Source organism: Puccinia triticina, chromosome 4A, assembly GCF_026914185.1.
Source record: "Puccinia triticina chromosome 4A, complete sequence".
NCBI classification, from domain to species: domain Eukaryota; kingdom Fungi; phylum Basidiomycota; class Pucciniomycetes; order Pucciniales; family Pucciniaceae; genus Puccinia; species Puccinia triticina.
Window position 1 is genome coordinate 7,401,906 of NC_070561.1, and position 26,899 is coordinate 7,428,804.

Genomic DNA, 26,899 nt, shown 5'->3' on the forward strand with positions numbered 1-26,899 from the left:
TCGAGGGATGGGTAGTGTGCGGTTTGTGAAAACAGAAAAACGGATAGATATCGTTGTAAAAAAAAAAGTCTTGCCGGCAATCCGAAGAAGGCAGTAACGTTGCAGCAATTGCAGGCCAAGTGTGAGAATGGACAAAGCGAGGTTGGGTAATCAAAGGCACGGATAAGGCAAGGTCAGGTTGAAAGGAAAAGGAGGAAAGGGTTGAGCGGAGTATGGCTTGTTGACGTTGATAGCAAAAGATGAAGTGTTTGGCACAATTCAAAACTGAAGGGAAAAAAAATTCTGGGTTGTTTGCGGGTTGTTTGTGGGCTAGAAAAAAAAAGTGTAAGAGTCCCGTTTGGACTCTTCACTAGAGACTTGCAAAGGCGCTGAGAAACTCGTCTCGATGGTTTCTAGTGCCCAACTGTGATTTATTTCAAAGGGGGAAGGAGCTAGCAATGAGAGATCAGTATCTCTCAGTATATACAACTGGGGAAAAGGGAGAGGGAGAGGAAAGAGAGAGAGGGAAGAAAGAGAGTACATACCTAGCAATGAGAGATCAGTATCTCTGCAGAGCTAGGTAGGTGAGGAGGAGTCAGGACTATATGGGTCCAGATCTGTATCTTGTGATATGTGTGTGACACCTTGGGAGGGGGCTCACAATACTCTTTTTCTGAACCTTGCTTATCCAGAGTGAAAATCTTTGTCTCTTGACTGTTTCTTCTTTACTTCTCTTCATCTCAAAATCACTCAAGATCAAGGTTACTCTGTTAATCCTAGACCTAGTATAAAAATCAGAGCAGTTTAGTTTACTATTCTGTGTCCCCCCAACATCCCCTTGGTGCGCGCAGAGGCTGTATCCCTTTTTGGTCTGGCACAGCTGTCCTTAAAACATTTCCAGGTTGTTCAAGTGGACTTTGAGGATCCTTTTACAAAGAGTAGATAGACCACCTCCTGATCATATCTTTCCCTTTCTCTTCTTCTCTCTCTCTTCCCCTCTCTCTGGTTGTAGTTCTTTATCCCAAGAAATACAAGCAGTGCCCACCTTTTTTCCTTGTTTCCTCTTTTCACTTTAGAGAAACAGGCTCACAAATATCATGAATAAAATTTTAGCTTGGTTGCAGAGACATAGTGGCAGAAGCACAAAATATAAATTAGGGGATATTGTGCAACCAATCAGACTCAATTTATCTGGGGAGATTCATCAAACATTAAAATTTGTATTATGGGATAATATCAGTTGATCCATGGAATATATTGGGGAAACACATCCCATTACTCTTTGATTGCTAACAACAGAAACCTGTCGCAAAACTGGTGAAAATTTCACAACAAAATAAATCTCAGGCCTAGTAGACATGTAGCATATCACATACAATGAGTTACACATACAAAAAAATGAAATGGAACAAAATGGTGCAGGGTTAAGACAAATCTTTGTTTTGAAAAGCAGATTTGGAAAATTCCACTAAAATCAAAGGTTAAATTTCATGGCACTCCCATTCCCCCCCTGTCTTCCTGATCAGACTTGATATGTTTGCTGAGGAAGAATTAATTTGGGGTTGTAAAAATGACTGATTTTATCATGTAAGAAAATGAAGCTTTTCCTGTGGTTGAAACCTAAGATAGGGGGAAAGTGATAGACAGAGGGATGATATGTTGGAGGAAGAAAAAATAATTAAATCTCCGTTTGGACGCCCCAAATTCAGTTATAAATCGCGCAACTTATCACCGGGGGTGCTTGGGGTATAACACCAAATTTATATGTGTTTGGGACGGCCAATGATATTGTAAACTTCATTACTCTGTGTTGCAGGCCATTCATATCCACAGCCATTTTGGAAGTAGAGGTCCTGACCTCTATTTCGGGTGATATTTGGTCATCAGTATACCTAGGAACATGTACACAACCTCTGGATGACCCGTTCAACTGGTCATCCAGAGGAGTCCTACACACCACCTCAATGACCGGTCAGCGGGTCATTGAGGTGGACATAAGCTGCAAATTTAACCGCTCAATGACTGATCAAATGGTCATCCAGAGGTCGTACCCACTTCGATGACCGGTTGATCGGCCATCAAAGAGGACACATCCTCTCAATTACCGGTCAAACCTTCATCAAGAGGATGTGTCCTCTCAATGACCGGCCAACCGGTCATCAAAAGGGACACAACCTCTTGATGAACGGTCAACCGGTCATTGAAGAAGCCATGCCCTCTTGATGACCAGCCAACTGGTCATTGAGGGGGAAACACAACCTCTCAATGAATGGTCAACCGGTTATCAAAGAGGACATGCACTCTTGATGACTGGTTAAACAGTCATTGAATAGGATGTTGCGAGGGACAAGGGACAAAAACCAAAGTCCACTGCTGACAGGCATGTGACACTTTGGGAGTGAGAAAATATTGTTCTGATTCACTGAGGATCAAACTCCAGGCATCAATCTAGTGTAGACTAAATACAAGAATGGACGTGTTTGGTTGAAGCATACAATGTACTAAATATAAGCACATATGTATCTCAACAGAGGACACACCCTCTTGATGACTGGTCAAATGGTCATTGAGAGAAGTCCTCTGGATGACCAGTCAAACCGGTCATCCAGAGGTTGTACCCACTTCAATGATGTGAGCCTGAGCCTCTATAGTGGCTACAGGACAAAAGAAAAATGGGGGACACTGGTTGTATTTCTTGGGATAAAGAACTACAAACAGAGAGTAAGAGAGAAAGAGAAAGAAAGAGAGAGAGTAAGAGAAATATATGATCTGGAGGGGGTCTATCTACTCCTTATAGGAGGATCCTCAAAAGTCAACTTGAATCACCTGGAAAAGTGATAAGGACAGCTGTGCCAGACCAACAGGGGCTACAGCCTCCGCGCGCACCAAGGAGACGGTGGGGGGACACAGAATAGTAAAACTAATCTGCTCTGATTTTTAGACTGAGTCTAGGATTAACAGAGTAAACTTTGATCTTGAAAGGTTTTAAGTGAAAGCAATAAAGAGAAGCAATCAAGAGACACAGAGAATCACTCTGGATAATCAAGGTTCAAATGAAGAGTATACTTACTGTCAATAACCTAGGCGCCTGTGACAGTAGGTGTACTGGGAGCGTGGTATCCTCTTGTGGGGTGATCCTGGGTTATCTACGGCGTGGTTCTGGGTGGTCTGAAGTCTGTAGATCCTCCTCAGGCAAGGGGGATCCTGACTTCGAAAATTTTCACAGTTTGCTTATGTAATTACATATGTACATGTGGTTTGGCGCGCCTGGTAGCGCTGACACGTCACAACTGCGCATGCGCGCCACAACTCAAGAACTCAGGGAAGGAGTAGAGTTACAAAGAATTTGTAAGTTGTAACTAGGGTTAAAATTGCATGAGGAAACAGAATATGAAGTCAAAACAAGGATATCTCTTAAGATGGAAAAGATATAAAGTAATTTGTATGTAAAAGTAGATAAAAGGCAGACTTTAGGTCAGCTGTGATGACTCTAAGGCTGACAAATGACCAGTTGATTGGTCATCAAAGAGGACAAAACACCTCGTTGACTGGGGCCGGTCATCAGGAGTCATCGGAAGGGTGTGTCCTCTTTGATGACCGGTTTGCCTGTCATCAAGAGGGTGTGTCCTCTTCAATGACCGGTTGGCCAGTCATCAAGAGGGGATGTCCTCTTTGATGACCGTTCAACCGGTCATCAAGAGGGTATGTCCTCTTCAATGACCGGTCAACAGGAGTGTCCTCGTCAATGACCAGTTGGCCGGTCATTGAGAGGGTGTGTCCTCTTCAATGACCGTTCAACAGGTCATCAAGAGGGTGTGTCCTCTTTGATGACCAGTTGACTGGTCATTGAAAGGGTGAAGTCCCCCTAGATGACCAGTTCACCAGTCATTGAGGGGGTGAATTACTCTGGCTGGCTGGTTAAACCGGTAATTCAGAGGTTGTGCACTCCCAGGAGTGTGTTGTGTGTAAATGTATGACACTGGTCTGCTTTGGTTTGCCAAACAGTCAGGTGATAAATGGACCCTAGGAATGTTTATGGAGTGCATGCCAAACAGACAAATTATAAATCTGTTGGTGGCATAATTAATTTTAGGGGCAGGCTAAATACACACCAAAAAATTACTTCATCCACTCCAAAAATGGAGTGAACAGTAGTCCACTCCAACTTTCATTGGAGTGAACCACAGTCTACTCCAAATTTTGTTGGAGTGAACAAAATTACACTCCAAAAAAGCCTGTTTTTTGGAGTGTACCCATGATGCACTCCAAAAATTTTGGAGTGAACCCAATTCCACTCCAAAAATATTTTTTCAAGGGAGTTTTTTTTTTTTTTTTTTTTTTTTTTTTTTTTTTTTGGAGTGCACAGATGTTTACTCCAAATTTATTGGAGTGGATTAAGGCTTCTCAAATTTGAAAAAAAATGCAATTTTGAATCTGTATAATCAAAACTTGTAACTTTGAAAAATGTATATTCCAAGTTCTTGGGATGGAGTACCAGGAAAAGTTTATAGCAGTAGTATGCAGGTTACATGAATCAACCTAATTGAATCCCCCCAAATTTATTTCTGGTGAAGGTTTTAGTCATTGTAGAAACTGAAAGAATTGTACATACATCATTTTTGATGTATTTTAAATACCCATATGATGCTGACATAAGGTTTTGTTCCTCTTTGAGAACCCTGAATTCTTTCACTAGAATATTGTGTAAAACCACTCCAATAAATTTGGAGTGAACGTCTGTGCACTCCAAAAAAATAAATCATTTTACCTTGGAAAAAATATTTTTGGAGTGGAATTGGGTTCACTCCAAAATTTTTGGAGTGCATTATGGGTGCACTCCAAAAAACAGGCTTTTTTGGAGTGTAATTTTGTTCACTCCAACAAAATTTGGAGTAGACTATGGTTCACTCCAATGAAAGTTGGAGTGGACTACTGTTCACTCCATTTTTGGAGTGGATGTAGTAATTTTTTGGTGTGGATTTAGCCTGCCCCTAATTTTATGACACTCAAAATTCATTTTGGGTGTTATGTAATTTACTAGAGGCCAAGGCGGCTGCGCCGCTGCAGTGAAAAAAACACAATTATAGGCATGGGCCCTGGCATTGCATTTTGTTATATTGTAAATCAGTTATTTTGCCATAAAAATAGGACTACCAAACTTGGACATCATGTTTTCATAATTTCGTGCCAAGTCTTAAGAATACACTAGAGTTTAAGGCGGCTACGCCGCTGCAGGGAATAAGCCCCCATCCCTCAACCCCCCCCCCCCCCCCGGCTCTGACACATACACAAGCTGTCATCCTTGAGCAAATATATTTCATTGCAAATGTGAGCAGTGCCACTCCAGAGAGGAGGCCGTACATTCTTAAGAGCTCTGCACAGGGGTAAGTGAGCAAGGAAGTTATTGTTGTATCACTTACATTACATTGAAATAGATGTATGGCTACCAATAGGCCTAGCAGTTAGGCTAGGCTTGAGGTGAGGAGAAGACATGGTGGATGTAGTGAAAGTTGAGAAATGGCTGTATATGATGGGGGAGGGGAAATTATTTGAAGGAATAAAATTTGAGAAAGGCTTGATTATCATCTCAACTTCAAGCTTCCTTTGAACTTCTGGAAGTTTTTAGATTTTTATTGTAGTGTAAGTTGAAGTGTGAAATCTCTTTTCCATCAGCCCCCTCATTGTTGCACAACTTTCCTCTTTACAGCAGGAGCATCTCTCAACAGCGGCACCACATTAAACATTGCATGCAATATTAGGTATGTTCTCCACAGTTACTGTAAACATTGTGGGCACAGTCCTTGCATTTGTTTCAGGTTTGCTACAGCAAACACGATGTCACATTGTGTTTGCTGTTTGATTTGAGGGACTTCCACGACATCACACACCACCCTCATCTGTGCAAGACACAGCAGTTTAAGAATTGCCCAACCACAAAACATACAAGTTTTTACACTTTTGCAGAATTTCCATCCCTAAACCAACTCTTCCTGTCACATTTTGCACGCCATGAATCTCATAAATGATTGATTGTTTCCCAAGTTGATATTTTTCCCAATTAGTTATTGTAAAATATGGAAATAGGAGTTGAAATGGTTTGTCACTATGTTAAAAGGCCCACTCACCACACCTTGACATGCCTTCTCACGCAAAATGATTAATATTTATTGACAACAAAAGAAACAATCATGGATGCCTTTCGACGACTTCTATATGCGCCAAATCGACGCATGTAATGGTGATCTGTGCAACACAGGGGGCCGAACTGCCGGCATGAGTTCCTTGCCTGACGCTTTCTTTTGGTGATAAGAGCTTTATGGATTTGGGGGAGAGGCAGAAAGGGTTTTTTCCCTTTCTTGCCTCGACCAGGGGGGAGAAATGAGTGTATTTGGACCACAAAGCAAAGAAGGTGTGGGGTTCGGGCGCAAACCCATGACCTCAAGGTTTGGTAGGAGCCTGAGCCGCGGACAAACCCCCACACGCCGTAGAAGACAGTGTAAAAAAAAAAAAAACTACTCAATCTCCACCCCCTCCCGTGCAACGTTCCTCAATATTGCCTTTGTTCTGGCCACATCGCCTTGTCCATACAGCCCAATGTAGAGCCGGTAGCAGCGGGAGGTCCGCCTCCCTAGGGTGCAGACGTCCTCGTCGCTCATGCCCAATGCAAGTCTTAGTGAGGCACCGCCTACACGAAAACTATGTCCGAGTATGCGTGACCCTTTTGGGCAAGGGCCGTCCGTACCCAAGATAAAACTTCCTTCTTCGTCAAATGGAACCGTTTGCCACCTTTGAGGTATCCGAAAAGGGGGGTCCTGGAAGAGCCGGTCCCGGAAAGTCGACGCCTAAGCGTGGCCACCGGGCACAGGATGCCCTGTTGTTTAGTCAGGACGATCAGCTGGGGCAGCGCGGGTGTCAGGGTCAAGAAAAATGGCGCTCGTCGGCGCCGACGGCGCTGTCCTTGACGTCGTTGTTGTCGTTGTGGGTGGGGTCGTTGTTGTGGGTGGGGTCGATGTTGTGGGTGGGATCGATGTTGTGGGGGTCGTGGGGACAGGGGCGGGAGATGCTCGGAGAGAAGAGGAAGGAGAGGGGACGGGGAGAGGCGTGGACGGGCCTGTCTGCCGCGCGGAGACGTGACAAGAGGTCGGCGTGACGGGCGCGAGGAAGCGTGGAGCGGCGGGCCTGCGCGCGAGCTGGTCATGGTGATCCTCGGAGTCCTCGTCGTCGTCCTCGTGGTTGAGGGGGATGGAGGCGCTGATATCGCTGGGTGCGCCGTCGTCGTGGTCGATGGAGAGGGGCCGATGGGGCAGGGTGCGGTGGGACGAACGAGGAGGAGGAGGGATGGTCGTCGGCGTCGGAGCAGAAGCCGATGTTGAAGGGGATGCCCTCGAGCACGGAGCCGTAGCCGGAGCGGACCGAGGAGGTGGACGAGAGACGGACCAGACTGGCCGCCGGCGAGCCCTCCGAGCCTCGCGCTGTCGCCCCCGATTGCCCACTCGGCCGCTGCGGCTTTTGGCCCGCAAACGGCTTGAACGGCTCCGGCAGACTGCCCGAGGGACTCCCGCCTGCGGAAGGCGTGGAAGGAACAAAGCCGGCGCAGGCGGGGAGCGAGGGCATCGGCGGGGGCGAGCCGTCGCGAGACGTCCGTCGGGCCTCCTCAGTGATGATCGAGGAGAGCGAGATAGCCCTGTTGCGTCCGAGAGCCTTGAGATTCACATGGTGATGCGCAGTCTCGCTGGCCGCGCCCTGCATCTGGCCGTGCTGTTGTGGAGGATGCGTTGGGCGAGGGTGGCGGCGGAGCGGCCGAGGACGGTGGGGAACTCGACCTCCTCGTCTTCGATGAAGCTGTCGCAGACGCTGCTGCCGCCAAAGCTGGAGCTAGCAATCGAGTAGGCCCTTTAGCTTTATCCAGTATCCAGTAAAGGGTTGTCATTGTTGGACAGAGGGGGGCGTGCTGAAGGTGTAGCATGGGGCGTTCCTGGACCCTGGTTGGTGTTCGCCACGGGGCCGGGTGGGCGTGGTATCAGTAGTGTCCCCAAGGCGGTTACGGGTTGGCAAGGCGTGGTGCGGTGCTGCTGATGGGTATATGTATAAGGGGAGGGAAGTGGAACGATGGATCCGCAGGGGATTCGGTTTCGTCCGCCCCCTTGTCAAACTCAGGTCGGAAACCATGAAACAAAAAGTTCAAAAATCAAGATAAAGGGTTCTATTATCTACGAAAGTTCTACGCAACGCGCACGGATCAAGGGATGCGCTCATTAGACGACAACAAAGGATCAATCATTGTTATAGTTTCTACACCTTAAAGATGTTCTTTCAAAATCTAAACTTATTTTCATCATATATATATATCTTCAAAGAATCGTTGTAATTTCCCTTTTCTTTAAGAGATTTATTTTGTTATTTTTCTTTATCATCACAAAATCTTTGCTATAAATATAAGTTATCTCAAGTTACACGTCAGAAGTTAAAATTCAGATAAAAAGTCCAAAACAGAGAAAAGAAAGTAAAAGTCTAGGGTTTTTGAAGTGAAAAAAGCCGCGTTCTTTACATTATAAATCTCTCATCAAAATCACTCGACAGTAGTAGAGTATAAAATAGTAGTATACAGTGATAGTTATAGTTTTCGTTTCTCAGACAGAGTCATAGTTAAGGTCGATAGAGTTCAAGTTTCCTACACACGCATACTTCGTATCATCTATCATCATTCCGTCATACTCTCCGGATACTTTTCTCGACGGGGATTTGGACCATTCAGGGTCTCCTTCCCCTTCTTCGTCTAGTGATTCTCCGCAGTGGTTCTCACCCACCTCTTCCCCGCAAAGACAACATCTCCCAGCAGTCCCATCTCCACTTCGACAAAGCAGTAGTATTTTGGATCTTCCTGAGAACTCGCAGGCGAGAGACTTCGGTCGACAGAATCCCCCTCATCTCCCACAATCTTCCACGAGTTTATCTCCCACGCGGGTCGCCTCTTTTCATTCCCGAGCGGTGCGATATCGGCCGAACAATCAATACCTCTCTAGATCTTGACTTCTACATTCTCAAATTCGACAACAAGCTCAACAAATTTCCTCAGACACAGAGCTTCTTCATTTGCAAGTTAATAGTATTATTAACTCTGTTGCTTCTCGTTCCTCTTCTACCTTTACACAGCAGCAAATGGATCACAACACCTCGGGAGACCAGCAATCTCAGTCCTCGTCAAACCATCAAATGGGTGAAGAGCATCAACAACCGATGTCGCAGGAGCAACGATTGGATGGTCTGGACAAGCAAGTAGGACGAATGGCGTCGGGGTTGGAGCAGCTGATCGCGATCATGAAGGATACAAATTTACGACAACATCCTCCCCCTCCTCCGGTTGAATTTGAAGAGGTCCCAGCGGCACCACCGGCGGGGGCTCCGAATTTCGCTCGGTTCGCCTTTGTTCCAAATCCGGCGGCACCAATGCCTCAGTTGCGACAAGGGGAGACGTATCAGTCGGCGGGCGGAAACCCTCAGCAAGGACGACCAATGCCTTTTCCATTGCAGGAACATCCGGTGGATATGGGAGGAGGCCAGGGTCAAAATTTAGTTTACCTGGAACCACCCAAAATTACTGAACTATGGTTTTCCGGTGACCCGAAACAGTTGTCACGTTTTCTCCAGCTGATTCGTGATTATCTATATCCTCGCGAAGCCTTCTTCTCATCCCAAGCACGGATGATTGTGTGGATTTCTCGACACTTTGGTTTCAAACCTTCGGATACGAATCAAAGTTCCAGTCCTGCGGAAGACTGGTACAACTCGCTCATCCTCACTAACGCCAGAGCTCAGAAGCTCTTTGATCAATATGCGGATTTAAATCGGCTTCCATTCTTACATCCCATGTTGTTGACGGTACGGGCCTTTGAAAAAGGATTGTTTGAGGCTTTCGGGGACAAATTTGCGGGAGAAACGGCGAAACGAAATTTGGAGGCCTGTGTTCAAGGAAATCGGACGGTAGCTGAGTACAATCCGCACTATCAATCACTGTGTCATTTGGTGGTTAACACGGAGGAGGCGATGATCGAGAAATATGTGGAAGGGTTGAATGACGACATTGTGGATCAAGCGATGTCGGATGCATGGCTGACAACTCCTAATTTGGCGACGAAGATGAGCATGGCTCTCAGAGCGGCTCAACAGATCGAAAATTTGGCGAGAAGAAAGCAGAAGAAAAAAGGAAAGCACGGACAATCTTCCTCCTTTCCAGTTCACCATCCACCCACCCATTTCTATCAACACCCAAATACCTCGGTTCGGGCTCCGGACGCCATGGATATCGACACCACGTCAACTTATCAAGCGGCTCGAACACCAGAGCAAAAGTTTGAGGCCCTTTTTCGTACGGTCTGTATGGCGCAGCGAGTTTGTTTTCGTTGTTTACAGCAAACGAGTCCTCCAGATCATATTAACGCTTATAACTGCCCTAACATGGGAGTTTCGGGAGCGGCCCGGAAGAAATTCGTCGAGCAATATCAAAATGCGGTTCCGCAGCAAGTGGCTGAGATTTCTTTTGGACTTTGACCTCCTGGGGAAAGTAGTGTTCGGAAACTTCCTCTGTATCCCAAAGGACCGCCTCCAGCACCGCAAATCCCTCAACATCCTAGCTGGGATTGGAACAGTGTGGTGGACAGTCCGGTAGGAGCGGAGCCAGCGGGGGTTTCAGCGCCGGGGACAGTTTCGAATGCTCAAATAGGATACGACGAACCTCAAGATGAAGACGATGTGATTCCGGTGGCTACGGTTCAAGTGCGATTGGATTGTTCGAAGGCGGGAAGGATTCTGATTCCGGTATCATTTTGGACGTCGGGTTCGAATTCAGTGATTGCGTCGGTTCTTGTGGACACAGGATCCATGGCGAATTTCATCAGTGATTGTTTTATTCGAGAAAATCGACTTTCTTCCCACAGGCGCAAGACGGCTATCAAGTGTGTTGGATTCGATGGACAACCAGGAGTAGGGGGGACGGTCACTCACGATTGGGCCGGCAAAATCACACTCTTGTTGATTGACAATCAACCGGTACAGTTCAACAGTACTTTTGGAATCACTCGATTGGGATCGGTGGATGCAATTTTTGGGTTGCCTTGGTTGGATCGCCAAACTTGGAGCGCGTCGGGGAGCATGGAGCATGGACACCGTTTCACATTGGGGTCGACTCAAGTCTTTGTCATTGATTCTTCGGATCTTGGGGAGGGACTTGAAGGTAAAGTTGACTCTTATTCATGTATCGCTTCTATTTCTGAAAAACCTTTCCATTTGCCATCAGAATTTGAACAATTTGCTAACGTTTTTCGTCCACAGGATAATTGTACCCTCCCTCCGCATAGGGACATGGATATTTCCATTGACTTACGGGAAGGAGCCATTCCTCCGTTCGGGGGGTTATACAATTTATCCGTTGTAGAGTTAGCGCAGCTTAAAGAATATATTGATGAAAATTTGAAAAAAGGTTTTATTCGAGTGTCTTCATCGAGCGCAGCGGCGCCAATCTTTTTTGTGAGAGTGCCGGGTAAGAAACCGCATCCTTGTGTGGATTACCGAGGTTTGAATGCTTTAACGGTAAGAGACAGTTACCCAATTCCCATATTGGGACAACTGTTAAATCAATTGCAGGGATGCAAGTTTTTTTCGAAAATTGATCTCAAGGCAGCGTTTAACTTGTTAAGGGTAAAAGAGGGTCATGAATGGAAGACAGCATTCAGAACTCCGTGGGTATTGTATGAGTATCTGGTTATGCCGTTCGGGCTGGCAAATGCTCCGGCATGCTTTCAAAGATTCATTCAACATGTTTTAAGAGAATTCTTACATGTATCTTGTTTTGTTTACATTGATGATATTTTAATATTTTCGAAAACTAAAGCAGAACACACGGAACACGTTCAGCAGGTGTTGTCTAGGCTCAAGGATAACTTTCTATTTGCTTCTCCGGAAAAATGTTCATTCTATGTTGACAAGGTTTCCTTTCTAGGTTTTGACATATCACCGGAAGGGATTAAAATGGATCCGGCAAAATTGGATACTGTGGTCCAATGGCCGTACCCGGAATCTGTTTGTCACTTACAAAAGTTTCTAGGATTTGCTAACTTTTATCGAAAATTTATCCATAGATTTTCGGAGGTAACGGCACCACTCACGGCGTTGACAAAAAAGGGAGTGGATGTTCCGAAAAACTTAGAACAGGAGGAGTGTCGTCTCTTGTTTTCCTTCTTAAAGAAATGCTTCACTAGGGCACCTCTGTTGATGCACTTTGATTTCTCCAAAACACGCATTCTGTTTGTAGACAGTTCGAAATATGCTATATTGGGAGTTTTGTGTCAACCAGACGAGAAAGGGGATCTCCATCCAGTTTCTTTCCTCTCTAGAAAGCTGACGCCTCAAGAATCTCTTTGGCAGGTACATGACCAGGAACTTTACGCGGTGGTATCGGCGTTTGAGGAATGGAGAGCTTGGTTGATCGACACGAATGAACCCGTCATTGTAATGTCAGATCATGCAAATCTTAAGTATTTCATGGATAATCAAAATTTGTCCGATCGACAAGCAAGATGGGCAGTAAAGCTTTCTTCATTCCATTTTGTCATAAAGCATGTGTCAGGTAGAAACAATCCGGCAGATCCAGCAACACGGCGCCCAGATTTTGTTGTGGACAACGAGTCGGAAGATTCAAAGAGGGTTATGTTTCAAAAGGACCAAGATGTAATGAAGTTAACGGAATCGGAAAATCAAGAAATTTCGACAATTGAGGAATCTGTTTTAGAAAATACAACGGATAAAATCGAGAATGAGATAATTGATTCGGGATGTAATGCTGATCATATGTTTTGTCAACCATCAAGGAGGATGTTAGACATTCTTTGGAAGGCATATCGAGACAAACCGCCGGTAGGAGATGTAGAAGATGAAGAATCTCCGCTCCAATTTGAACAAGGGTTATGTAACCCCCCCCCTTGGGGGTGTCACAAGAAGAATCACAGGATCCCAAACTGACCGGTACTTAGTCCAGCCATTCCCCCGCCCCTCCTAGCTCAGCAGAGATGTTCCTTCCATCTCTCCTGAGCTAGGTGAGTCTGTCCAGTTCCTCTTCCTTTCTCCTTCTTCCCAGAACCTTGTATGTAGTCCTGACACAGAGATGTTCCTTCCATCTCTCCTGAGCTAGGTTTTCTGCAATCCACACAACTGTTGGTTCTAGAAATCTCCCGAGGCTCAGCCTTCCTCGTTCCCAGTGCCAGTTCCGACCAGTGAAGCGCCCCCTATTTGGAGCGCTTACAGGTTATGGTGGTTAAAAGATCGTATTTTTGTTCCTTCTGTGATCCGTCCTATGATCTTACAGATGTTTCATGATGATATCTCGGCGGGACATGTAGGATCGTTGAAAACTCTCCAGAATATCACGCGGTCGTTTAATTGGCAGGGTATCAGAGCAGATGTATTGAAATACACCAAGTCATGTCTATCTTGTCAGAAGGCAAAACATTCGAATAAAAAACCGCCGGGATTGATGGTTTCATTGTCAATCCCTGAACGACCGTGGAGTATAATCGGAATCAATTTTGTGGTCAAACTCCCGATTTCAAAGAGCTTTGATTCAATATTGGTTATAGTAGACCATTTTTCAAAAGCAGCGCATTTTATTCTGGCGTGCAAAACTTGGACAGCGGAAGAATTTGCTTACGTGTTTTTGGATCGTTTTATTAGATATCATGGATTGCCAGATAAGATAGTTTCGGATCGAGGAGCTATTTTTGTGTCAAAGTTTTGGAAGGAGGTTCAGAGGCTGCTTCGTATCAGACCGGCTCCTTCAACTGCATGGCATCCAAGAACAGATGGTCAAACAGAGCGAACAAATCAAACAATGGAAACTTATATTCGTCATTTTGTTTCAGATCGACAGGATGATTGTGCATCTCTGCTTCCTATGGCCGAATTAGTTTTTAACACTTCGGTTGCAGCATCGACAGGATATTCGCCATTTTTTGCACAATTCTCTTTCCACCCGAGGATGAATACTCTCACTGGAGGATCTCTGGTGCCCGCGGCAGATGATTTAATTGAGACGCTAGCTGACATTCATCATTCCTTGAAAATATATATGACCAGGGCAAAAGAAATACAGAAGGAATATTTTGATAAACGGGCTTGTGAAGGACCAAGTTTTAAATAAGGAGATTGGGTTTGGTTACTGCGTCGCAACATCGCCACTAAGAGACCTTCGGGGAAATTGGATTTCAAAAAACTAGGGCCGTTTAAGATCACGCAACAGATAGGAACTGAGGCCTTTTGTCTATCACTTCCTCAAGAACTGCGTCGTATTCACCCAGTTTTCCATTCTTCGTTATTAGTAGCTTATGTTAATCCGCGATCTTTCCCGGGCAGGAAGGGCCCTCCACCACCCAAGTTACACGAAGGGGATCCGGAACGGTTTTATGACGAGTCTGATATAGAATCCATCATTGGGTATCGCAGATTGATACAGAACAGGCATGAATATTTGGTGACTTGGCGACATGGTACTACGGCAGACAACTCATGGATACGGGCAGGACATTTTGCGGAAAACATGCTCGAATATTTGAAGACATTTCACGACAAATTCGGGATCGCGCCGATCATATTGCCCTCGAATAAATTCATCAAGATCAGAATCTAGGGTATATGGCAGGCCATTTTGTCAAACTCAGGTCGGAAACCATGAAACAAAAAGTTCAAAAATCAAGATAAAGGGTTCTATTATCTACGAAAGTTCTACGCAACGCGCACGGATCAAGGGATGCGCTCATTAGACGACAACAAAGGATCAATCATTGTTATAGTTTCTACACCTTAAAGATGTTCTTTCAAAATCTAAACTTATTTTCATATATATATATCTTCAAAGAATCGTTGTAATTTCCCTTTTCTTTAAGAGATTTATTTTGTTATTTTTCTTTATCATCACAAAATCTTTGCTATAAATATAAGTTATCTCAAGTTACACGTCAGAAGTTAAAATTCAGATAAAAAGTCCAAAACAGAGAAAAGAAAGTAAAAGTCTAGGGTTTTTGAAGTGAAAAAAGCCGCGTTCTTTACACCCCTCCCTGGGAGGCCCCTAACTGCTTGGTTAGGCCCCCCCTGGCTAGTTTACCAACCGGCCCACTTTTGCTCGTTGATCCGGCACAGCTGGAGGGTCATCCATAGGGCCTCCGGGCCTTTGGGGATATTCAACGTGCCAAGTGAGAATAATGGGGCATTTCTTGCCCCATTTTGTGAGAAACAAACACCCCAAAACTTAGATCTGCAGATCTAGAATTTTGTGGATTTAAGAAAGTGGGATATGTACCTTTTTTCTAATTTTCAATCAGATATTCTCCCATAACAAATGGCATTACCACACTTGGACATGATGTGTTCACAAATAATTGCCAAGTTCAAAAATATGTGACATTTGTCCATTTGGATATAATAAATGTCCTGCTGAGTTTTAAAAATGTATAACCCTGGCAGTTGTGAGGTATCTAAGGCAGCAACATGATTTCAAATGGTTAAATTAGAAATCCATGATCCACAAAAAAAGGTAATGCAGACCATGATTTATGGTAAAGACACTATGGGCCATTTTGCCAATTGGAAACAATTTATTTGCCCATGATGGTTTCAAAAAGAACCATCAGAATCAGATGCTTCAACTTGCAACATTGGTGATTGCCAATTTACACTATTCAGATAATCACAGGAATACATCAACATTAATCATATCAACATTAATCATATCAACACTTCAGCTTCCCACATCAAACCACATACCTGACAGGAAACCCCTAGTCTTTTTCACGACCCTACTCTTGTGCAACAAATGAACAGCCCAAATAGCCCATGCCTGATGATTGATTTCAGAATCACTGTTTCCATAAAATTTTAATTTGCACCCATCTTCCTGGCCACTCTTAGGGCTGTTTCTATCAAGTTTCACTCATATTAACCATCTTAATCAACACCTGCCCTGATCAACCTGCTTGTGCATGATAGCAATCAATCCACTCTCATCAACCTGCTTCCAATTGACAGCAATCATTCAATACAGTACCTTAATCAACCTGCCTATACTCAATGCCAACATTTTGCTTGCCCATCTCAAGATTTGTCAGCAGACTATTCATGTGGATCTCCTCCCTGATCCTCAAGTCACTTGGTTAATCAAAGCAGATCAGAACAAAAAGTTTGACAATAATCATCATCACAATGTGCAGGTAGCTAATTAACTATTCTTTTGCTTGAAAAATATTGTCATGAAACCTGATTATCAAGACATGAATACAATGTTGTAAGTGCGCATTTGTTCTTGTTTCTTTTTTTATGTTTTTTTTTATAAGCCACCATTGTGGAAACCTACAACATCTTTCCTGGCTGATGTAGACAAAATTACTACTGAAGGGAGCAGCGGGGAGGTTTAATTGACTTTTTACACCAAAAAACTCAAAGAAAACCCCAAACAATTGAAAACAGCAATAGAGAGGAGTAAAGAGAGGAGGACGGACTTTGCGTTTACCTATGATGTCAAGCAGCTTGATCATGGTTCTGATCTGGGCCAAGCTTTTGGAAGTTTCCTGGGTAGTCATTGTTCCCTCAACGTTGGGGAGGGGATCGGAATTCTGGAAGTTCTGGTTCGCGGCGGAGGCGTTGGGGAGCTTGAGAGCAGAGGGCCGGGGCCGAGGCCGAGGCTGGCGGCGAAGAGCGGTGTGGTGACGTGGTGTGTTCGTGGTCGGAGAGGGGGGGGCAGAAGGGCGTACGGGGAGATACTTGACGGGGTGCGCTTGTTTGAGGGGAAGAGTTGGAGCAGGAGGTGGTCACCATTCATGAGGGAGATGCTTGTGTGATGAGACTGGCCACTCGTCTTTGGATGCACCTTGTTTGCCAGCAGCACAAAGCTGTTGCTCGTGCTCAACAACGACATGCCCGTTCCTGAATAATCATCATTAAGCGCTCCGTCTGCTCGGCCAGATACAAATCACCTTGGTACAGCGGCTTATTTATTGATTCAAATTATCAGTTTCCTCCGTCTCCCCTCTCGACGAATGTGGAAAGAGTAAGGAAACGGACTAACCAGAGAGGCTTTCAAATACTCAAACACGCCGCGGTACTTATTTTCTCTGAACAAGTTCAAGATCCGTCTCAACTGGGGCTCGCTGTTGAGCATCAACCTGAACTCAAGGTTATTGATCAGACGGTCTTTCAACTGCTGTCAATCGGAATGAGCCAAGCCACAGAGAGTCGTATAGATTGCTATGTCGGTCGCCGTCGCCAGCTACACACACAAATATATACTTAGTCTTAGCTTCCTGCTCTCCACTGAAAATCGGGTTCTGAGCTTTCACGTCCTTACCAGTTCTCCACCAGTGCTCTCTCCGGCATCTTTTTCTACCTTGAGAAAGTAGCTCGTTGCTCTCCCAAAGTCTCCCTGGGCAAGCGATGTGAGTGCATTGACAACATTAACTCTGTCGGACCATCGTTGGATATCTTTCTTGGTTCTGGATAAACAAAGCATCAAAATGAACACAAGAGGCAATCACTGCTTAATTTTGAGAAGGAAGCACTCACGAGTCACGGGAATCAATGCCTACGGTGGATGTGGATCCACTAGTCTTAGTTTTTGCGGCCTTGAGCTCCAAGGATCCAATGAGGGTGTCAAGAGCACCCTGGGCCTTAGCCGCATGACTCTGAGCCAGCTTGAAGTTTTCAGCGTCAAGTGCCAGGTCGAGGGAGGCGAGGGAGAGTTCGGCAGCATGTAATGCGGTTGTGGCGTGTTCTCTAGCCTTCGAGAACACTCGATGAGCGCTCCCAACGTCACCCACTTTGCGGTAATGGGCACCCAGCGCTTGGTAACTGGACTGGAATTCAATTCAGGGCGCGTTTTAAATAGAGCAATCAACAAAATCAATCATAATCAACAGATACGAAAGACTCACCCAGATCCCATCCTTAATACAATTAGTCGTTTTGTGTTTCAGGTCGTTCTCGAGTCTTGCAAGCGTGTGATTGATCTCGTCCTGGGTACTATTGATCCAGTCCTTGTTTGCGGTCAACAGGGGAAGATTGTTTGCCGAGGCAAGCTTATTGTGCGCGGCTAGGGTCTCCTTATACAGTGAGATATCCCAGGTGGATTGAACAATCGCCTCCAGCGCCAGTTTGTATGCGCTCAGAGAAATCGGCGAGCATAATTGACCTAAGAACCGGAGCCAATTGATTGCTTGTCGACCTGGACGCACCCATGTTTTTTCAATTATATCAAGTGCTCGTCAGTTCAGCCGTTCTACAAATAGATCCTTTCTTTGAAAAATATTTTGATGAGCCACATGTGAAGAAGACCTGAGAGCGAGTTCAAGAGTTGAAGGGCTGAGCTGGTACGGGCGATGGCTGGAGGTTAAGCCACATCAATGCCCGATGACACGCCTGCCTGGAATGTTGTGACAACGGTATTGCAATGGTTTTGCCCCGGTGGTGGCTTTGCATGGTGACTGTAGAGAAGGGGTTGCACCTGGGGGAAATATGGGTATGTACATAGAGCGTTGCGGCAATGGACTTGGCAAAGCACTGACCTAGTGTTGCTGCCAAGTCGCGGTGTTAAGTAGCACAATGTGCAGTGTAGATTAATATGCCTGCTTAACAGCGGGCTGGAAGTTAGGAGAAGAAAGGATTCCGCGCGCGGAGATCCTTTCTCCCTTTATATAGTAGGGGAGGCTCTCGTCAAGAGAACTTCCCCCAGAGTTTTTGGTACCAAGCCCGTCCGCATTGCTGATCAGAATCAGCGATTGGGGCCTTTACCTCTCGAACTCCCTTTTCTTTCATACACTCAACTTCCTTGATTCAAACCCTACAACCTTCCCTCCATCTCCACCAAACTCCAAGCGCTACTCCCTTTGGCCTTTGACTTTGCCCCGCGGATACTAGTAAGTCTCCGACCAGGTAAAGTCAAGAGGCTCTCCTCCTTCTCCCTTTCTCTTTTGTTTGGCGCTTGGATCCTCGAGATCTCAGCGAATATTATTCTTTGCTAGGCCCCTCTTACCCAAGAGGCGTGGCTCCTCCTCTCGCACTGTTGATTGAGTAGAGATAGACTTTGGTCTATGTGTTCTTTTTAGTTTCTTCCGCCTCGCCAGCGCTGTACTCCTTGATAACCAGTATCAAGTTTATTCAGAGGAACGTCACCTTAGAGACGTACGCTGACAAACATTGTAAACGCTGTGCTGCGCTAAAAAAAGCGGCCATTTAGCGCAGCGCAGCGGTCACACCGCTACGTCCCAGAGGCATGTAGCGGAAGCTGTTGAAAAAACCGCTGCGCTACTCGCTACGCGCAGCGGTTGACCGCTACCCACCCAGGGCAATTAGCAATAGCGCAGAGGAAGCGGAAATCTGCTGTGCTATCCACTAAATTAGCGGATAGCAGCATTTAACTGCATGTTAAACCTCTTTTAACATGATTCAAAGCATTTTCTTTCTTCTTTTTAAAACCTTTGCACTACCGCTGAAGCGCAGCGGTTCAGCGCTACGTGACCGCTTTTTTAGCGTGCTAAAATCATCCTTTTTTTGCCAGGAAAAGAAAAAGCGGTTAGCACAGCGGTCTGGCCGCTGCGCGCAGCGGCACAAAAAACCGGTGCGCTAGCCGCTTTGCTGTGCTAAACGCAGCACAGCTGTTACAACGTGAATGCTAATTTGGCCTGCAGGTACCACTGGCCTACCAACTAAGTACTCCCGGTGTAAGAACTCCTTTGGGACTCGTGGGAGTTCTGTGAGTGGGAGATAACAAATATGATATTGCAGCTAAGCAATAATTATGTTACGGGTGGTTTGAAGAACCTGCCCCTCTATTTTACTACACAAGGATTCTGACAACAAAATTTATTTATTGTTGGGGAAAAACCTTGATAGAGATCACTATGTGAAGTAGTCTTGATCAGACTCAGATCATAAAACAATGTAGATGATGTGAAATGACACAAGCTATTTAAGAACCTGATTATGATCACAGGTGTTGGGTGAGTCAATGTTGAGATCACACTGTTAAATGAATGAGTGAATGGTTGGCTGGTGGCTGCTATTCACATGCTGAATTCAGATGAGGGGGAAGGGAGGGCTCATTATAAATTTTATTTACAAGGCAGCCGACTTGTGGTTCTGGCCCTAAGTCTAATTGAATATGCATAAAAATATGGCCAACTTGTGGTTGTAGCCCTAACTCTGATTGAACATGCACAAAAAATATGACCCAGTGGTGTTTGGCTCTAATGCCATATTATGTACTACCAATGTACTTCTATACTATGTACTTTTGTTGGATGAAAATCATTTAAACAAAATAACTAGTGGAGCTATCCTAGTGGTTAAGTGAGTGACTAGGGGCTAAAAAAAGTTCAGAATCTAATTATGCAATAACAAATTGAAGAATATACCTCCTTCTCATGTATTTAACTATCACTTTATGTAATTTGATACTTGAAACAGATTTGGCACACCACACCAGTACCCGCTTAGACGGGAACAGGTGCAGTACCAAGTATCTGGCTTGAGGAAAAAAACACCCGGTACCCGGACCTGGGTCCCAATTGCCATCTCTATAACCAAGTGTGCTTTGGCACACCCCTATTGTTGGAGCCCCTTTTTGGGGCTTGGCTCAGACTCAATAGACACAAGCACTAGTCCTGGTGCGAGTTTAGTTTGATCCAATATTATCATCATTGTCTCAAACCACCACAGGTTATGAGCCCTTTTTCTTGTTTTTCTCTGTTTCTCTTATCATCTATCGATCATCCAATCATCCTCCCAGCGTAGGGATATCTCTTTTATCATCGACTGCCCAGCGTAGGGCCCATCATCTTAGTATCTAATTTGTTGTCGACTGTCCAGCGTAGGACCCATCATCGTACTCCTATTAACTGATTGCTAAGCTTGAAGATAACCGCTGTGAGATAAACTAGAGTCTAGCTAACTCAAACCCAATACCTTGGTACCTAGGGGGTTGAACCTTACAGTGGGGAAAACAGAGTGAAGCGGGAGGCCAACAGAGTTTTTCATCCTTTTGCTATCCAACCTTGTTTATCGATCCACTACAATCGTCCTTTTCTTGTCCTACTCTTCTTTTTTCTACTTGTCTTCCATTCTTATCATAACACTCTCACACATTATCGAACTTTTTACAATTTTTCTTTCCCTTTTCTATACCACCCTATCCTTTCCCCATGTCTCACTCCCCTTGAAACACTCACTCACCTCCCTCCGCGAACAATCCTTGGCTCCCGGCTGACTTGGCTGGAATTCGTCCAGAAGCTTACGCCACCAACAACCCAGCACCAGCTTCGTCCAGTCATCATTGGTCCCGAAGCAGGCACAACTCAACGCCAAGAAACACTGGACCGAATATGCCGGGGTTACAAGACGATGGACCCCAAGCTCCGGGTAACGATGGACCAGCGATTTACACCGAAGCTGACGTTGCCAGTTTTCTCCAACAGGCCCAACATCAAAACAGGACGGTTGGACAGAATGTTTGTGATGCAATCGCTACGCTGACCGACACCCAACGTTTGAAACCGGATGGGTCCAATTTCACGGATTGGGATTTGTTTTTGCGTGAACGGACGAGAGAACTCTTCGCCAATCACCTTTGGTTTACGAAGCCGAACCCACATGTGGCCGACAAACAGCTTGGACGTTCTCTTCTGTTGGCAACGGTGGATGCATCCATGGTTCGACTGTTGTTGAAACAGACCACAGGCCACAATATGTATGATCACCTTCGTTCCCGTTTCAATAACATTACTCGGGTCGAACAGATGCTTTGTTGGGAAAAGCTCAAGAATTTCAAGTTGTCCGATTACGACAGCAGTACCACTGCAATGAGCCGCCTTTTAGAGCTCCTCAACGATTTCACCACTTTACAGCTAGAGCTCAATCGCGAGAATGTCGGTGGCCTGGTCCTTCAATCGGCTTTGGAGTCTGGTTCGGAACATCGTCGAGTTGAACAGGATTTGGTGAGCGGGAGCAGGACATTATCCATTTGGTGAGCGGGAGCAGGACATTATCCAGGAGAGCGGTGATGACCGATCAAATACTCAAACATATCGATGTGGTGAAACAACAGCTGGACATGAATGCGCAGGCGCCGTCATCATTTAGTGCGCGGGTACCAGACATGGCGACATACAACATGCCGGGTCCGTACGCACATGCGATGGAGCTATACCACCCGGATTTCTGGCCAAATCTCCCTCCTCAAGTTGAAGGAATGGCAATTCAAGGCATGCAATGTTGGAACTGTCGATCGCCGGACCATTTCCTCAGCAAGTGTCCAGTACCAAGAAGGACCAATTTCGACTGTCCTCCGGTTGTTCCCCAATTCAACAATTGTTTTCCTGCGAGCGGGGGAATGCAACCAGTCGTATCGCCTGGTAATTTCCAGGCTTGGTACCCGATTGTCACGCCGCCGGGTCTTGTGCCTCAGAACTACCATCCTGCGCCCCGTCAGTTCACCCCGGCACAGAATCAGTTCGTTCCCGCCAACTCAGCTTGAAGACCGGTGTGGTGGACAATCTTGTACACGCGGAGGCTCAAGCTTTTTGCCGCGCATGGCGCGCGCTGGAGGACGTCAAGAGTCAAGACATCAAGACCTCAAGTCTCAGCCCTCAAGGATTCCTCAAGACTCAATGGCGCGGCGTGGCGCGCATCCTCAAGGCGTTTCAGGTTTTCTTTCCCTTCCTCCTTTCTTTTCCTTTGTTTCTGTTCTCCTTGGTCAGTTTCCTTTTCTTCATGTTGCTTGCTTTCTATTTTTCACTCTGCGCGCGTTGGACAGGTTTGGATGAGGAGGGTTGGTTTGTTTTGTTTCTGTTTCATTTTGTTTTGTTTTGTTTCTGCTGTTTTGTTTGTTGTAGCGCGCGCGCGCGCGCTAGGTTGTGATGAGATGTCTGCTACATGTCACCAACTCCAAGGTTTGAGTTCAGTTTGAACTCAGGCTTTGGAGCGGCATGGACCGACTCGGAACCGTAATTTTCAGTCTTCCATCAAATCTAAAGTCTATTACTCCTGGCGCCTTCCGCCCGTATTTCTGAGTTTTCTCACGTCTTCTAAGTTCAACACCCGCAACGTCAATCTTTTCCAACTCTCTGGTTTAGATCACACCCCGCCGGCAGTATCCCCGGCTCCCCTCTCAACACAAACACCGCCGACGCGCAACTCCAGCCGTCAGACAATCACCCCCCCCAACGCTACACAACTCTCTGCGCTCAACTCACGGCCAATCACCCCGGAGGGCATACGCAGCCTATTCTTAGCTTTTTCTTTTTCCCCTCCCTGAACTGCTGCCGGCCTAGCACCGGCCAGAGTTCCTCACCGGACTTGTACCGACCGGAAAACCGCCAGAACTATCGCCAGCGATTGTTACCGACTTCCCAACAGCGTGCGCAACCAAGACCGACCGCCAACCTGTCTGCCTCGGAAGATTCCCCCGGCCCCGCCTACAATCCTTGTCTTCCCGCTCTGGCGTTCTCGCCCCAGTATTGTCCCCCACCAGCTAGCACTTCACACCAACCCACGCATACGGCGACGCAACAGTTTCAGCAGGAGGCGCCTTCCATTCCACATTCAGTGGCCCGGGTACTGGAGATTGGGTACCTTGATCAAGAGCTGGAGTCGGGTTTGGAGCCTCGCTTTAGCCAACTGACCCTGGACAAGGGAGATGATCCAGTGATTGACACTGGTGCAACGCATCATCTGACGGGTAACCGGTATGTTTTGGCTTCTTTTCGCAAATTTTTGGCTCCTATTCCGCTCCGAGTGGCCACTAAGAGTGGCGGTTCCTTTATCACAAGGGCTGGGGACCTCTTATTTCGGACCCTGAGTGGGCAAATCGCAACTCTTAAAGGAGTGCTTTTTTGTGAGCATGCGACATCTACGCTCATCTCTCTTGCAGCTCTCAGGAAGGCTGACTCGCGATTCTTATATAATCACATGAAGGATGCCTTCATCATATTTTCACCTAATTGGGAATTGCTTTTCAGTTGCCCTTTACGACGCGAAGCCAACAAATGGTGTTTACCTCGACCCTTGTCACCTAGTTCCCTTGAGATGAACTCCAATCTACCCATATCCTCGGTTTATCTACATTCTGTCTCTGATCAGGCTGTCTCCTCCACGCCTGATTCCCTTCCTCAATCTCATTCTTCTGTTTCGCATAACTTGAATTCTGAAATAAAAAGCGCTTGCAATGATACAACTAACTCTGTTCCTGATAAGTTTTCCGATACGGTATCAGGCCTATCGTCTAAGTCAGCGCCAGGAGATGTGTTTGAGTCACCTTTGGAACTGAATCCAAGTTTCACTTGGCGACCGGAAGATCTGACCAAGGACGAATCAACCCTCCTATTCTGGCATCGCATTTTTGGGCATGCTAGTCTGAGGGTGATTAGGCGACTGGTAAATCAAAAGGCAGCTTTTGGACTTCCGGAGAAGATGCCGTCGGGGCAACTGAGATGCCCGGTATGTGCGACACACAAAGGGACGCGGAAAGCCACTCTGGCTAGGTCAAATAGGTCTGTTTTGCCACTTGAGATCCTTAATGCAGATCTGATGGGTCCGTTCCCCGTTGAGACTTACAACAAAGGGAAATATGTGCTATGTATAAAAGATCTGGGATCAGGTTATAACGAGATTAAAACCATGGCTAACAAATCTGATGCAAACAAGCATATTATTGACACCATTAATTGTTTAGAACGGCAGACGGAAAAGAAAGTCAATGTTCTTTGCAGTGATAACGGAGGAGAATTTGCTAACAAAGTTCTAGTTGATTTTCTGGTGAATAAGGGAATTCAAGCAGAGCGAAGCTTACCATACCACCATTACCAGAATGGCGTTGTTGAACGGTTCAATAGGACAGTAACGGAAATGGGACGCAGTGTTCTTGGCGATAGCAAGCTACCTCAGCGATTCTGGGGTTTTGCTTTTGAATGGTCTTCGTGGGTTCTGAACAGATTACCGAACAAATCGAGCGGCCAGAAGACTCCATACAAAGTTGTTTTTGGAACGATGCCCCAACTGGACAAGGCCCGCATTTTTGGAAGTGTAGCGTATGTCTTGACTCCTCCGGAAAATAGGAACAAATTGGCAGATTGAGCGTTTTGGGCGCATGTCATTGCGCACCTCGGTGATAGTAAAGGGTGGATGTTCTGGGTGCCAGAAACGGACAAGCTGGTTTCTTTGGCTTGGGCAACTTTTGAAGATACTCTGGGACCTAGAATGGTTCAACAGTCACATCTTGATTCAAAAGTACAGACTAATTTGAAAATACATCCAACTACTAATGTCGTGACTTTAGGCGATTTTTCACAGGAATTAGCTTTCAAGAGGGAAGAGCGTCTGGTGGACGAGATCGTCGAGACATGCGGTTTTTGCATGGCAGGTATCCCAAAAACTTTCAAGCAAGCGCAGAAGTCAAACGACTGGGAGCATTGGAAGAAAGCGGTTGAGGAAGAACTTGGTAACCTGGATCAAAAGCAGGTTTGGCAAGTTTGCGTTATGGATACTCCGAAGCGGGAACTGGACGGACGTTGGGTTTTCGCGATCAAAACAACGGCAGATGGGACAATAACCCGGTATAAAGCGCGGTATGTTGCGAGGGGTTTTGCGCAGATTCCAGGGAAAGATTTCAAGGAGACCTTTGCGCCCACAGCAACGCTTGCCTCCATGCGTTTAGTACTGACGCTAGCAGTTGCCCATAAGTGGCCAGTACACTCATTTGATTTTGTAGCGGCGTATCTCAATTCCGAAATTGACGAAGAAATTTGGATAAAGCCCCTGGAAGGAATGCAGCTCAAGCCGGGTGAAGGACTTCGTCTGAAGAAAGCACTGTATGGCACCAGGCAGGCGGCACGTTGCTGGTGGCTCCATCTGCGTGATATCTTGAAAGATTTGGGGTATACGGCGAGTCACTATGACACTAGCCTCTATGTCCTGCAGGACCCGTCGAAAACAGGTGTCATATGGGTGCATGTGGATGATGGCATTGTCACAGGGGACTCAGTCAAGGCGTTGAAGGATCTGGAAAGCGCGTTGGCTGGGAAGTTGGAAATCAAATGGGAAGAAGAACTGTCCTCCATTGTAGGAGTTGAAATAGTACGCACCCCTGACTCCTTTGTTTTAAGCCAGCGCAAGCTGGTGAAAGATATCCTTGACAATCATTGGGATGGTGTGACCACTGCCAAGACACCGTTACCTGCTAATCTGGAAATTAACTCAGAGCAGGAAGGCGATCCCGCTTCCTCCAACAAGTTTTTATCTGTAGTGATGTCGTTGAGCTATGTGGCAGTAGGAACCCGTCCAGATATTCCTTTTGCAGTCAATTTTTTGGCACGTTTTTCTGCGGCACCGGGACCAACTCATTGGAAAGGGGTTCGACACCTCGTGAACTACCTGGCACACTCAAAGGACAAATTTCTGACATTACGGCCGAAGATGCAAGGACCAGCTTTGAAGTGTTTCTGCGATGCGTCGTGGGGCGGGGAACACTCAAAGTCAACTTGTGGTTTGTTTCTGACATTCTTGGGTTTTCCTATCATCTGGGCTCCGCGGCGTTTGGCCACGGTGGCGGCATCAACGTGTGAAGCCGAATACATGGCTTTGGGCATCGCTACAAGACAGGTTCTATGGGTACAACACTTACTGAAAGACATCGTACGTAAAGATTTCTGTGGTCAACTTTATTGCGACAATCAATCAGCTGTTAAAATTGGTACAGACAATTCTTCTAATAAGAGGGCGCGTCACACTGAGAGGGAGTTTGCCATAACTAATCAAGCTTTATATCAAAAGAAGACAGAGATCACCTGGGTGCCCACAGCTGAACAGCTGGCGGATATTCTCACTAAATCGCTGACGA

At 46.0% G+C, this 26,899-nt stretch overlaps 2 protein-coding genes across 2 annotated transcripts in view; both read right to left on the bottom strand.

Annotated features, from left to right (window-relative positions):
• Window positions 1-6,897: 6,897 nt before the first annotated feature.
• Window positions 6,898-7,909, bottom strand: PtA15_4A792 (uncharacterized protein; the record flags this gene model as incomplete). The annotated part of the gene is made up of 4 exons (XM_053168712.1): window positions 6,898-7,094; window positions 7,115-7,239; window positions 7,304-7,541; window positions 7,693-7,909. 4 exons carry the CDS (start codon window positions 7,907-7,909, stop codon window positions 6,898-6,900), a joined length of 777 nt encoding a protein of 258 aa, XP_053019894.1.
• Window positions 7,910-17,221: 9,312 nt separating this feature from the next.
• The window catches only part of PtA15_4A793 (uncharacterized protein), a gene marked incomplete at both ends in the record, with an annotated part of 48,522 nt that continues 38,844 nt past the window's right edge, over window positions 17,222-26,899 (bottom strand). Inside the window, 4 exons of the mRNA XM_053168713.1 lie at window positions 17,222-17,284; window positions 17,363-17,507; window positions 17,578-17,867; window positions 17,946-18,235. Coding sequence (XP_053019895.1) covers window positions 17,222-17,284; window positions 17,363-17,507; window positions 17,578-17,867; window positions 17,946-18,235 — 788 coding nt within the window. The remainder of the gene's footprint in view (window positions 17,285-17,362; window positions 17,508-17,577; window positions 17,868-17,945; window positions 18,236-26,899) is intronic.